This window comes from Typopeltis vanoorti, chromosome 11 (genome assembly GCF_054136105.1).
Source record: "Typopeltis vanoorti isolate ZY-2024b chromosome 11, IOZ_Tvanoo_1.0, whole genome shotgun sequence".
NCBI lineage: Eukaryota > Metazoa > Arthropoda > Arachnida > Uropygi > Thelyphonidae > Typopeltis > Typopeltis vanoorti.
This window is the reverse complement of record NC_143559.1, coordinates 84,534,117-84,548,632: the sequence shown is the minus strand read 5'-3', so window position 1 is coordinate 84,548,632 and position 14,516 is coordinate 84,534,117. Positions and strand designations below refer to the sequence as shown.

The window sequence follows — 14,516 nt, the reverse complement described above, 5'->3', positions numbered from 1 at the left end:
CTAACTTGCACTATTTTTTATGTCCCTTCTTTCTTTCTTTTTTTTTTTTCTTTCACTTCCTTCGTTACATCACGGCTGATTACCACCACTAGGTGTTCTGAAAGAATTCGCGTTACGCGTCAACTGGAACGCTAAATGTAAAAAGAAGTCTGTGGAAAAATTACGAGCAGAATTAAGTTAATGGAGGTTACTAGCATTTAATATGTTACAATAATCGTAGTTTATTATTCAAACATCAATCAAACTTAAATATAAAAATATACATAAAGTCTAGGCTTTAAAGATATTTTAATATACATTTGATTTAAAATGAGATTTTAAGGAGATAAAATGAAATAAAAAAGGAGAAATTAAATTAAAAGGAGATATGCAGGACTACATAGTATTATACATATTATTTAAAGTATATATCAGAACAAACTATAGTATTTCTAATTACCTGAAAGCTCTTTGCTACAAATACTAAATTAATAACTCTGTGGGGGCACTTGGTTGCTTTCTTTTCCTTCCAGAGGATTCGTCTCGGAGAGAAGTCACACTACTTGAAAATGCAATGTAATTTTAAAAATCTAAACTCTTAGTAGTCGACAGTACAAAATTCTTCAGTTAGATAAAAAAAAATTACTGGAATTGTAACTGTTCAAAATATGGCATTTAAGAAATTTCGTGCATATACATCGTGCTACAATCCTTTTTCAGTGGCAGCAATTATTTATTTTAATGCGATGCAAACTAATCGCAATTTTTTAAATTATTTTATCAGTTCATGTTGATCTGTTTTCTTTCATAAATATATTCGGCGGACACACACACACACACACACACACACACACACACACACACACACACACTCGCTCTCTCTCTCCTTCTCTTTCTCTTTCAACGGTCATCCATTTTAAATAACGCACATTTACCAATACGCAAAATGTACCTGTTCTGAGTGTAGCATTAAAACACATTCTATGCTAGTACAAGCTAAGAATAAATGCTATGATAATAAAGACATTATTATTATTTTTATTTCATTATCGTTGTCATAATCATTATCATCAAAAACGATTCCAATTATATTGTAACATGAATTGTCCGGTATCATATGGAGAATGGAATTTTCCTCCATAAAACATGGGTTTTTCATAACACAAAAAGGATAAACTAGTCAGAGAACACACGCAGCTGACAGACATGTAAATCAGCATGCATTTCTCCATTCAATCTTTCTGGTTATCATTTCACTCATGATATTAATTGAGGCATACAATCCATGGATCTCTTCAAGTTTTCAACGAAGAGGAATAAAAAACACGCCCTCTATAACCATCCCCCGCATTATTACAATATAAATTTAATGGATCATTTTTTCATTAAACAGTACCTCATATCTAATCTGATTATTGGCTTATACAATGTGACAACTTTCACAAAATTTAAGCTGTTCTTTGTTATATTTACAACATTGACAGTGCATTCTTCAAGCTCGAATTCTTTGTATCCCATTTCTTCCAAATACTATATATAGAGAGCCTTGTGTAGCTCAGTGGATGTGGCATTTGCACACCACAGCGCTTGACCGGATGAAGGAAGACTTCTTGGTTTCGAATCTAGTTGGCGACTAGAAGAAATTTTTCTAAGCCTTTTTTCGATAGGTTCCCGAGTTAGTCGATCTCTGGCACAGGCAAGTGGGATATTTCTCCCGGAAACTCAGGTTTTTCGTCCTGTAAACTCAAGAAAATCGACTGTAGAACCCACATTATTTCAGACATTAAATACGAGTGTTAGGGACCACGAGATGGCGGCACTTGTTGAGCCATCTCTCTCTTCACTGCTTGCCGTTTAATAAGTGATCGCCTTGGGCTAGCTATCTCTGATTGCGTACCAGTGGAGATTGAACTGCCCACTCACTCTCCAAAAGTTAGATAGGGCTTAAACGCCCTCGCCTACTTCCTATATACGAGAATAAAAAGGTGTTAGCTGATTTATATAAATAAATAAATTTCTTTCATATATATACATTCGGCGGACACACACACACACACACACACACTGGGCAGACAGTCTCATACCGGCCAATGAAATTCATCTCTCACCTAAAAACATCCACAAATATCCGTGCCCGTAGTGAGATTCGAATTCCCAGCCATTTGACTGTAGAGCAGGTACGTTGACCACTCGACAAACCATTTAATTCTCAGCCAACCACTTGGAAAATCATTTCATTTAATTCATATTTAATTTCTCATGTTTTGTCCATCTCTCCTTCAACTAAGAACTAAATCAATCAGATCTTTATGAAATGTCTGAAAAAGTAATGTTCCATTAGGTATTCTTCGGCATTATGACCACCTCGTTCTTGAAAAACCATTTTCCATAATGCTTCTTTCTCTTATTCGTCGCATAACGAAAAACTCTTTAGGATTTATTTCAGTTTGTTTCGCATTTCCCCCCTCTCCTATTCGAATTTCTCTAAACTCTCACTATATTTCAATCATTCATGTGATATTTCACTCTTATTAGTTTTGCCGCATAATCATTATACTTAATTCCCTTCTTCATTATACATCTATTTCAGCATCTTGTTCTACAATGCTTGCTTCATTTTTGTAATATAAGTTTATATAAAAATGTTGTGGACTTGTATTCAATACTTTTTATGCGCATGATTTAAATGCTTTATTATTATTATTATTGTTATTACTTTGATGAGTACCTGACTCCCTGGAATCAGGTACTCATTGATAGAGGGCCCTGGAAAGTGCAATTCCATAGAGCCGTCCACAATGCCCTTTGGTTGGAAAGACCTCGATTCGAATCCCGTATAAGACGCGAATGACCTTTCAAGGATTTTTAGTTAACGGTGAGTTAGCAACTTTTATACGAAGGTGGAAGTTTGTTTTTTTCCCGGAAATTCTGCTTTTTCATCCCACAAAACAGACAGACCGGCCAGAAGAACACACGCAATATATAGACATAGGAGAATATAGAATAAGCATTAACCACCCTATTCCGTCGGATCTGTTTTCAAAAACCTGTATGATACAGTGTGAGTCTGGGCATCGGCGTAAAACATAACAGAACAGGATGGAAAATGGATCTTTATCTGGAAAGACATGAATTCAAATCCTATCTAAGATATCTGTTTAAAAACTTATGAAAGGTGAGTTAGTCTAGGACTGATGTTGCAGAATATTTTCTCTCGGAAATTTGAGTTTTTCCGTACAAAAGACAGGCGGTCTGAGAAAGCACACTCAATTAACAGCCATAACATACTCATCTCATAGTCAATAGTGGCTTTAGTGCATTTTAGCATTTTATATTTTCTTAGAATCCTACTATCGAAAAGTTTGAAAACTATAGCACATTATACTGTGGGTGATGGTAATCCTGACACTTCGTTCCAAAGACAAACCTGAACTTTTTTTTTTTCCCAAGTCCCTTCGGGCTTCCAATAAACGGGATGTGAGACCATTCAGCTTGTGATAGATAATGAAATCAAAAGAACAGCGATGGCGATTGACAAGAAATTATATTCTTGTTTTACTCCTTACCCAAGTCTAAACAAACAAAACAAACATAATCGTGTGTCATGTTATGTTTTGGTTTCTCACCTCTAAATATATATGGACAAATTATTTGTAAAGTTCCTTTGGAAGGTCATTCGAGATCTGGCAGAAGTAATAGTCAAGTTAGTCCTTATTTGATCTTTTTTTTATCATATCGAATTGAATTTTCTGCAGGAATCTTAGGGTATCTTAAAATTGTTTATTTAAGACATGCTGAAAGCATTTTCCATTTCGAAGTTGCACTGTTCATCCTAGCGTATAAAAAGTTTGTATTGCAAAGATATATAATTATTTTCAATTATCATTCAGTTTCTGCGAAAATAATTTAATTATTTAAAATAAATGTAAAATAATTACGATTACTTAAGCTACAAGTAATATTTAATCAGTTATTTTTATTTGCAGGTAGCCATCAAGACAATCAAAAAGAGCAAAATAGAAAATGAGCAAGACTTAATTCGGATACGAAGAGAGATCCAGATTATGTCTTCTATTCAACATCCGCATATCATTCACATTTATGAAGGTAAGGAGTATTTAATATTGTTGAAATTCAGAGATTTTTACTAATAAAACGTGCAACTAATTAATCGAATATATTAAACATAATATACTTCCTTGCCAGATACCATATATATATAAAGTTCTTTACCCTGACTTGCAGGCGCAAACTTGACTTACTTGTCTGTTTGCTTACTTGGGAAATGGAGTAAAACCAGGATTAAAATAGCTTGGTATCTTTAACATATACATATATATATATTATAAAAATGTCATCGATTCACATAAAAAAACAAAATAAAGATGGCATGTATGTCATGATTTTATTTATTAACTAACATTATTTACATTTTACTTATTATTATTTACATACAGTATTATTATTTATTTATTACTTATATAATTATTTATATACATATTAAATACATATTATTTATTTACATTAATACATTATAAGTATTATTAATGTTTTTACTAACACCATCTGGAATCAAAGATTTATTAATTTATTTATATAACAGCTATCGTTTAACTTTTTAATGAGCGCAGTTACTGAAGTATTTCAAATTTTTTTGAAACATTTCAAAAATGTTTTGAAATGTTTCAAAAAAACCCCACAAATGTTGGAAAAAGTTTCTAATTGTTCGGCACATGAAAAAGTCAACTGCTGGCAGACGATCATTTCTACTTCATATTAACGGCCAAGAATTTCGAACTTTTAGAAAATCATTAAGCGCATAAAGTACAAAAAATTCTCGGCAGGATCGCTTTCATACACTTAAATGGGATCCAGCTAAAATTAGACTTCCTGCTGGGTTAAAATGAATGTATAAAGAGCATACAACTAATCTTTCTATGAGCGATGCTACTAAAGAAATGAATGCTCATATACTGTATACTAACGTTGTGTGTGTGTGTGTGTGTGTGTGTACAGAATATAGTTAGTATATCAACGAACCAGCAAATTGAACTGCATTTAGGAAACATTAAACTGCAACGACATAAATTATTTAATATCTGCTCAACTCATTATTTAAAATTATTTATTATTTAATTAGTGTAGTTTTAAATATTCGCACAGTTTTGTGTAAACTATCGCTAGAGGAGAATTCAAATAATGTACATTCTTAAATTAAATACATAAAAGAGTAATAACGGAACGAGCTGTGTAATTTATGTAGATGGTATTTTAGTAGTTGTATTTCTATTAATATAATATAGCTTATATGTCAAAGTTAATAGCTTACACCATAATAATGTTAAAAGGTCACTTACCCTTGATTCCACATTGGAAGAGAGCGCTTGCGCAGTACCCGAATAGCAACAAAAATAAACACACAGCAGAAGCAAACGAAAACTTTAGCTAACATATGAAGTACAACATAGCCAATAGGAAAACATTACTTTTATGTGAAGTTTTTTTTAGGAAAGGAAAGATGATCAGTTTTTTTTCCCACCGTTAATATATCAGAATTTTCAAAATCTGTATTTATATCATTTTTTTTTTTTATATTTATATTTGCAGGAAATTTTTTTTCTCTAAATTTATCACTGACGTTAACAGTAGTTCTAAGAATATTTGTAATTTCTTCTATCTCCCCCCCCGCCACACACACACACACACACACACACACACACACACACACACACACACACACACACACACACACACACACACACACACACACACACACACACACACACACACACACACACACACACACACACACACACACACACACACACACACACACAGATACACTTCCATTTTTGAGATGAAAAATGGAGGAACAGTAGTTGAGAATTAAAAATCCACAAACGAAAAATTGTGGCACTGAACTATAAGCGATTGCCCCTTAAGTGTTAATAATTTTCCACAACTTTTTTTCAAAAGACATGCAAGGCAATTTAGAAGCTATATGCAAAGGTCAAAGGATTTTTGCCCAATAATAATAATAATAATAAATTATAGAGCGTTTGAATTAAGGCGTGTTAAAAAAAAAGGGGAATAACAAAAATGTTTGTGAGAATGCTAACTTCGAGATTCTTTAATACGATGCTTGTGCTCAGTCTTTTGCAGTAGTCATTGCGATCTGGAAATAGGAAAATTGTCAACGTGTTAAAATAATTCCATAATAGTCTTCACATGTTTTATAACTTTTCCGCCAGGTCTTGCGTTTCAGAATTCCTTGATGTTCCTCTAAGTAGTTCGAGATACTGATATGAGAGAGAGAGAGAGAGAGAGAGAGTTAAACGAAGAATCATTATGGCTGATTTCTCGCTTATGCCCGTTTTCTCGACATTGAATCATGTATTACATCGTTTGAGGTTGCAACCAAAAGAAACATCCAACATTTAGTGCAGGCTGAAGTGTTCGTTCTTCATGACAACGTTCCTTCACTGGGGAATGGGAGCTCTTTTCATCATCTTTAAAATTCTGATCAAACTCCCAGTGACTGCCATGTGTTTGGCCCATTGAGTTACCTTGACAACCAACATTTCACAATCAACAGAAGTAAAGTCAGTCATATGCTGATGCTTTGATAAACAGAGGTTTCATTCCAACAAGAGGCATTAAAAACTCGATGAAGGTGAAACAAATGTCTCAACAAGATTGGAAATTATTTTAAAAGCCGTCTAAGGACTTCATTACATTATAATATGCTCACAACAATATCATAAAAAATCCGCTAACGTCTTTTATTTCCCTAGGGAGCAGGCGAGGCCATTTTAACCCTATCTAGTTTTTGGAGTCTTAGGGACAGTCAAACCCCGCTAATTTTAAACGGCATCCGGTGATGACATAAGGATGTTGTCAAGACCTTTCTATTTAGTATGTTGCTTCAGCATGTTTACCATTCGGTATCGTGCTGAAGCAACATGCTAGGATGTTCTTCTTCTTCTTTCTCTTCTTTTCCCCACCCCCAGATCTGCTATCCGATTCAGATTTCCACTTAAATCATGTATATAAACTATCACTGTCATCTAATACACATTATGACCTCTCTTTATGCAGTTTAGCAGCCCATAATAGTGCACAGAACCACAAAAGAAATCTATAAACATTTTTAGAAAGATTTTGAAAAAAAAAGTATATGAAGGAGCTATGTTTCCCGTTTCAGAAAACATAGCCCTGCTGTCAAGTAAGGAATAGCAAAAAAAAAAAAAAAAAGTAGTGATGCGTGAACAGGAACCATCCGTGTTGCTTTGCTTCCACTTTCAATACAAATAGTTAATTGACGGATTCAGAAATAAAAATATAATGATAATCCTCATATTTAATTATTATTTTGTATTTTCAACATTTTCAAATGGTTTCTTAAAGTGTATCATGTTTTCGGTACTTTTCAATCTTCCTTTCAATCACAAAATGTCACAAATCCAGGCCTCTCTCTCTCTCTCTCTCTCTCTCTCTCTCTCTCTCTTTCTCTCCTCTATGTTACACTGCAAATTTAAATAAGAAAACAAGCAAAAAAGATTCCTGCATTTAAAAAACATTCAGATAAATTTATTTCCGTTTTCGTAATTTTAATAAGCATATATGATAATACACACATTCCTTATTAAGCCACTTTGACAATCTCTTTATGACCTTTTGTTTTTGACCATTGTCTCTGTGGATTTGTTACTGAACTAAACTATTTATTTTCAGTTTTATAAGTGTTCCTTTCGCATTCATATCATACTGCTTTTCACTGGTCCATCACACCGTTTTTGAGATACTGCATCGCGATTTTTCTCTTTGTTATGGAAGATCTCAGTCGCCGATCTCTCAACAACCGTATTACCATCCGTTATGTCAAAAGTGTATTCAAATGAATCTTCACATTTGGCCAAACACGCAGATATTCAGCTGTTATCCATGACGAATATCAGTGCTGTAATAAATTCAACATGCCATCTCCTCCCATCTCCTTCAAACTTAGAATTCTACTGTGCTTTTTTCATGTGTGACGAGCACGTTCTCATTGTTGATTCATCAGTTATTACCTGTACTATGCTTATTTTCTGAGTTCATACTGAAGATGCCCTTCATACTCAGTCTATGTATTCACTTTTATTCATATATTCAGCATTGACAAAGCTAAATACAACTTGGTTTACTGAGCCCATCAAGAAAGTATGACATGTTTCTACAATGAACTGAATATCAAACTGTAAATTCTGAAATTAGCGCAGCCAAAATAGGCTTCATATTGGTAAATATTTCTACAAGTTTAGTGAAACTGGTTGATTTCTAAGATTACGCGAAATTAGCCAAGTTTAGAAGCCGAGTATTCGTATACCTTTAAACTGAGCGTTCTCTTCGACCATATGGAAACTGGTTGACTCACTTTAAACTGAAAAGTCTTTAAAATGCTTCTAGTGTACTACGACTAGAACACTCAGGTCGCAAAACAAAACTTATATGACCAGATTTATAGAAAGGAAACATTTCTTCTAAAAATAAAAGCTTTTCTAATAATGCTATTTAAACATACGGAACTTGCAACACTCCCATGTATGAATTTTTAAACTGCATTGTCAAGAACGATAGGTGAGTAAATAAACGTTTGTTTACCAAAATATAATAACATAGTAATTTGGTAGATGGAAAGAATTTTTTTTTTTTTTTTGGCAGAAATAAAATGAAATTTTGTATGATATGAAAAACGCAATCTACTACAATCAGCAAAAAACTGCAGGTATGATTGATAATCATAATATTAAAGGCCTATAGTTAGAAATAGAAACTTGCTAGCACGAATCTGATGAAATACCTTGGAAATGAGAAATGCAATTCCTTCTTTTTCCCGACTAAGAACGACAGATCCCACTATTCTACAGTTATATTCATTCGTGACTCCTTCAAGTAACTCATTCTTTTACTAGTTATCCAATAAATAATATTTATTACATGAATATGTTTTTAAACATTTAATAATATATTATTAACTAAGTTGTTTATTACAGTATTCGAAAATCAAGACAAGATAGTCCTAATAATGCAATATGCCAGTGGAGGGGAACTCTATGATTACCTAGGAGACAGAAAACATTTGTCTGAAGTCGAGGCACGACGCGTTTTTAGGCAGATAGCTGCAGCAATTTATTATTGTCATAAGGTAAGTGTCTGTTTAATGGTTTGACTTAAGTTCTTTTTCAGTGATGTTTTTTTTTTACACATGGTTTTATAGAAGTGTGTTTTCAAGAATGCCTTATAAACCGGATGATTTCTATGACCACTAAAAATAAATAAAGCGACCAATTTTTTTCTGATCTCTTTGGATGGTTAAAAAATAATATACTTTGACGGAAAGATTCGATATTGAAGTCCGAATCGTGTTTGGTTATAAAGGCAGTAGCAATTTACGACAGTTTTTTTAAGGTAGAAATCTGTATTTCATCCATTTATTATTATTATTATTATTATTACGTAACACCTCCAAGGAGTCCAAAGACTCAACGAGGCGATACTTCATATTTTATTATCTCTATATTTTTATTTTATTTTATTCAGAATTTAAACTTTCTGACGATTATTTTGAAACTATTTTATTTTCCTTTCTTACAATTAGAGAATTAATGCGCTATTTTTTCCTATTTATTTTAAAATGATTAAAACGGTTTGTTTATTTAATCAGCAATTGTATACAGAGATTGATTTTTTCAAAAATCATGTTCGAAATTGAAAGTTATTCAGTGAAGAATCGAAATGAATATGTTCTGAGTTAGGGTATCCTCCCATTTGATAAGATCAAGAACAAGCCATTATCAAATACATCACTTATTAAAATTGGAGATAGGGTAGACGCATTGCAATATATAACAGCACAAGATGGCCTAAATTATCAATAGAATGGAGACGTATGAATAGCAGTGGACAAAGGGGAAAAAAAAACAAAGAAAGATAACGAGTCAAACTGTTATGATTACTGGAATGCAATGAATGAGGAAGCATGAACTGCAGGGTTTTCCTCCCCAGTTTATCTGGGGTTTTTCCTCCCGTAAAGCAGGCAAACCATCCTTAAGAACGCAACGCTTCACAGACAATTACAAATGATTGAGCGTGGAACAACGACCTCACCTCGTAGTGAGTTATGAGGCCCAAAAATGGGAGGCCAAGGCCCTACATGGGGCTATAGTGCCGAAGAAGAAGAATGAATAAATGAATGAGGAAAGCTTAAAAAATAATAAAATGGAGAAAGCTGCTGGAGAACCTTCGTCCAGAAGTGGACCGACGAAAAAGAAGAATACAATTTTCAGTTTACATGAATCAATCAAGATTACTTCAATGCATATTTCGAAAATACATTTACTTCACTGTGTCGAATTTTCGACTGTTGATGCACTATGTTTTCCAAAACCAAAATCCAGATCTCTTATGATGTTTATTCTGGTTAGACTGAAGATATCGAAACAGTTATTATTATTTTTATGATTTATTTATTTGTATCTTAGTTATTATAATACTGTATTTGCATTCCTAGTCAAGGGCTTTTAATTTTGATTAACTGGTTGAGAAAAGACTAGAGAGGATGATCAGTATTGCATACTTGAGGGAGTTAACGCTAGAGGAGAGGAACTCTGGCCCTGTAGGACTTTTCTTTTGTCTGCAGAACTTAAAATCAGTTATAGATGATTCAGAAATCAACAACACTTCACTGAACCCTCTAACTGCAGTGATTTGTAGATTTTCATCCCTCTATACGCTCGACTGTTTTTACACTTTTATTTGCTTATTTATTTATTTACTGTTATATATTTTTCTTTTATACTGTACTTATTTTTCCCTTTACGCTTCATTGCTTTTTATTTGTTTATTGTTTTTGCTCATTTAAGTATTTATATATTTATTATTTTTGCATTTATTTATTGTAGAATAAGATTTGCCATAGGGACCTGAAACTAGAAAACATTCTTTTGGACGAAAAGGGAAATGCAAAAGTAAGTAAAAGTTTAACGAAAGGAGTGACAGAATGTGTTGCAACCTAACAAAATGGTTTTATTAATTAAATACCTATAGGAAAAAACAACAGCTCATATTTTCGTGGTTTCGTGTCCTTCTCACGCATATACATAAATTAAAAATGAGGTGTGAAAAACTTCTTGTTTACACAAGTAAATCAGATGATCAGGATCATAAAATAGTGAGTTTTATACTCGCATTCTTAACATAGTGATATTTCATTATCTTTGAGGCTAGAACTTTTTTGTTTGACATGTCTACTGTAGACATACTATGGTTTCAATTTTACTATTAAAATGGGCAATTATTGCCGAAAAAAAAAATTATTATTTCAAATGGTTTTGTTAATCACAATGGAATTATAATGGAAAAACAATTCCGAAAAAGTCTTAACTATCCATAGTAAGATGACCTGCAAACTGGCAAAAATACAAGAACATAAAATCAAAGCAGTATTTACATCCTTTATCAAGATGAGACCACTAATCCGATCCACGAAACCTCGACATAGGACACTTAAATATCCGGGTATTTATCGGCTATGTGTGATTGCTGGTCATCTTACTATGGACAAAAAAACGATTGAGCAGCAGACTGAAGAACATGCCCGAGATATTGAATAATAGGAGCGAGGCCTCATCTTTGTCATGTTCTCTCTATAAGTATTATGGGATAAATCGGAACTATCACACTGTTGTTACGATATAATCAAGAGAAAATATTGTGAATCCTTGGAAATGGCATTAGATCCTAAACATCTAAATATATATCCACGTATCAACTTGTCTGATACATCCTAGCCATCATTAGCCAAACGTGTATACGCGAATGCGTAAACTAAACAATGCACCGCACAATTAGAAATATGTTTTTAGAAAAACATCAGTCGCTTATAATTGCATAATGGTTGCCACCTTTGATGCTGCTCAATCGACATGTTGGAATATATTATCGTATATTCCAACGTGTGCCGCATTACCAGTATCACACACACACACACACACACACACACACACACACACACACACACACACACACACACACACACACACACACACACACACACACACACACACACACACACACACACACACACACACACACACACACACACACACACACACACACACACACACACACACGCACGCACACACACACACACACACACACACACACACACTGGTATTATTCAACGGTAGACATTTTAATTGAGAAATCTATTTTACGCCAGAGTCCATGTTTATTTTGAAATTTTGTTTTGCAGAAAAAAGCCATCAGAGAGAACGCATTTAATTTAAATGATTTTTTTTTATCACTGATGAAAAATTTCTCATCTTTCTTTGCATCTTTACATTAAAAATAAAGAAATAAATACTCCATAAAAATATAAATAAGCATATGTAGATATTTCATGTATACAACGACTTATTTGCAATGATATCTCCAATGCTTCAAATAAAGATGATATAATAGATATAGAAACAAATAAATCAGAATATCAAGTCGGTTTTGTCATTCATTTATATTTCTAATGTGTTTCAGATTGCCGACTTCGGATTATCCAACTTGTTCGATGAGCATAGAAAATTACGAACTTTTTGTGGAAGCCCTCTGTATGCCTCTCCTGAAATTGTTAAGGGCACACCATATCATGGACCAGAAGTAAGTAACACCAGTACTATTAGAGAAAAATATTTTTAACAAGAATTATACCACTTAGGCTGTAATCAAAAGATGTGTTGTAGGTTGAAAACAACGTTAGTTCAAATCCAGTCTAGAACGAGAGAGACATTTGCAAGAATTTTTCTACTAAAATGAATTAACCTATCTCATACGGAGGCGAAAGATTTTCTTTGGAAATCCTGGTTTTTATTTTCATAAATACATGGAGATGTATCGAGTACTATGGAGATAGACTATGGAATATATGAATCTGGAGTTAGTAAGCTTCCCAGTTCAATTAAACCAGTTTAAAAGACCACAATAGGTGCCATTTAACCTGGTATGTAAATGGAAGGAAAATTGTATTAATAATGTATGGCACCTCTGTTCAGAATGTTGGCAGTGGACCCTTCCTGAAACAATTGCAAACCCATTTCACTATCGTAGGCAGTTATACACTCCATATTTCTTTGATAATGGCATTGTCAGTAGTAGGGGTGTCACTTATGACCACATCAAGATCAAGATAAGATAAGGAATCGTGACGTGATTGGTTGTTCATTTAATGACGTCATTGTGTGTGACGTCATGGGTTTGGAATGCCTTGGAATTTCTCTGGGGGGTATATGTGTCAGTGACGTGAGTTCTTGTGTTTTGATTCGCGTATGGAATTATGGGTGATTGTAGATATAAGGATTCGTGTTGTGATTGGTGGGACACTTTGAACCAGATCAAGATCAAGATAAGATAAGGATCGTGACGTCAATATTTGTTGTTATCAGATGAAGATAAGTGACGTCATTTGTTAGTTGTAAATAAGTAACGTTGTTGTTTTGAATGGAAAGGAAGGTATATTAGTGAATAACGAATCGTGTCATGATTGGTGGGACACTTTTAACCATATCAAGATAAGATAAGGAATCGTGACGTGACTGTGTGTTATTATAGAGTTTGGAATGTTTGCAATTTCGCTGAGGCCCTCGTCTGTCAGGGACATCACGTGGTGTGTTTGGTTTGGTTGTCTATAGATGAGTGTACTAATTTTCCAATACATTTTGGGGTATTTCTTTCCTGTTAAAGGTTGGGAATTCTTAGAGTAGAGTAGAGTCGTGATGGCAGTCGTGTTTAGGATTTTCTGAATAATTTAATTATATGCTAATGTCACTCAAAGATACAATTTTTTTTCCATAGCTCATCCTTATTTTCTTCTATATTTTTATTCAAATTCATATTTTATTCATAACTCATCCGAATATATTGATTTGTCTAAATTTAAGATCTTAAAATTCATTAAATAAATAAATAAACAAATCGTGGGTGAAATCAAGGTGATTTCAAAAGTGGTCTTACTTAAACATACATAACACATCAACGACACTGCTTGTTCTTTTAAGTTTACACATTTATTTCACAGATATTATTTACAATGCAATATGCAGAAATAGGAATTTACATATATTACCAATGCATAAAAACTATTCATTATTAGAATTACACTTACCAAAACATACAAGCAGTGATTATTGAAATTGCAATTATCAATTGTTATGTTTATGTTAAAAAAAATTAACTTACATTTCTTTCCAGAATGGGAACATCTTGGTACCATCTAGGTTTTCTGAATATTCCAAATTGTTGATTTTAACATATATTCACTGCACAGAACACAAACACAAGTCTGAAAATGCAGTTGACTTTTCATTATAGGTTACTGGGGCTAACATATATTCACAACACCTGTCTTCTTTTGGCGACATACATATATTCACCAGCTATCAGTTGTTTCCCATCTCTCAATGCGGATTTTTTTCCCGAATGATGGGTTATTTTGTGTTTTACTTTTA

The 14,516-nt window shown here is 33.3% G+C and overlaps 1 protein-coding gene across 1 annotated transcript in view; it reads left to right on the top strand.

Moving 5' to 3' along the window:
• LOC150101812 (uncharacterized) overlaps window positions 1-14,516 on the top strand; it is a 125,520-nt gene that overhangs the window by 84,765 nt on the left and 26,239 nt on the right. Inside the window, exons 2-5 of the mRNA XM_090400175.1 lie at window positions 3,966-4,086; window positions 9,015-9,166; window positions 10,923-10,988; window positions 12,553-12,672. Of these exons, the coding sequence (XP_090256301.1) occupies window positions 3,966-4,086; window positions 9,015-9,166; window positions 10,923-10,988; window positions 12,553-12,672 (459 nt within the window). The remainder of the gene's footprint in view (window positions 1-3,965; window positions 4,087-9,014; window positions 9,167-10,922; window positions 10,989-12,552; window positions 12,673-14,516) is intronic.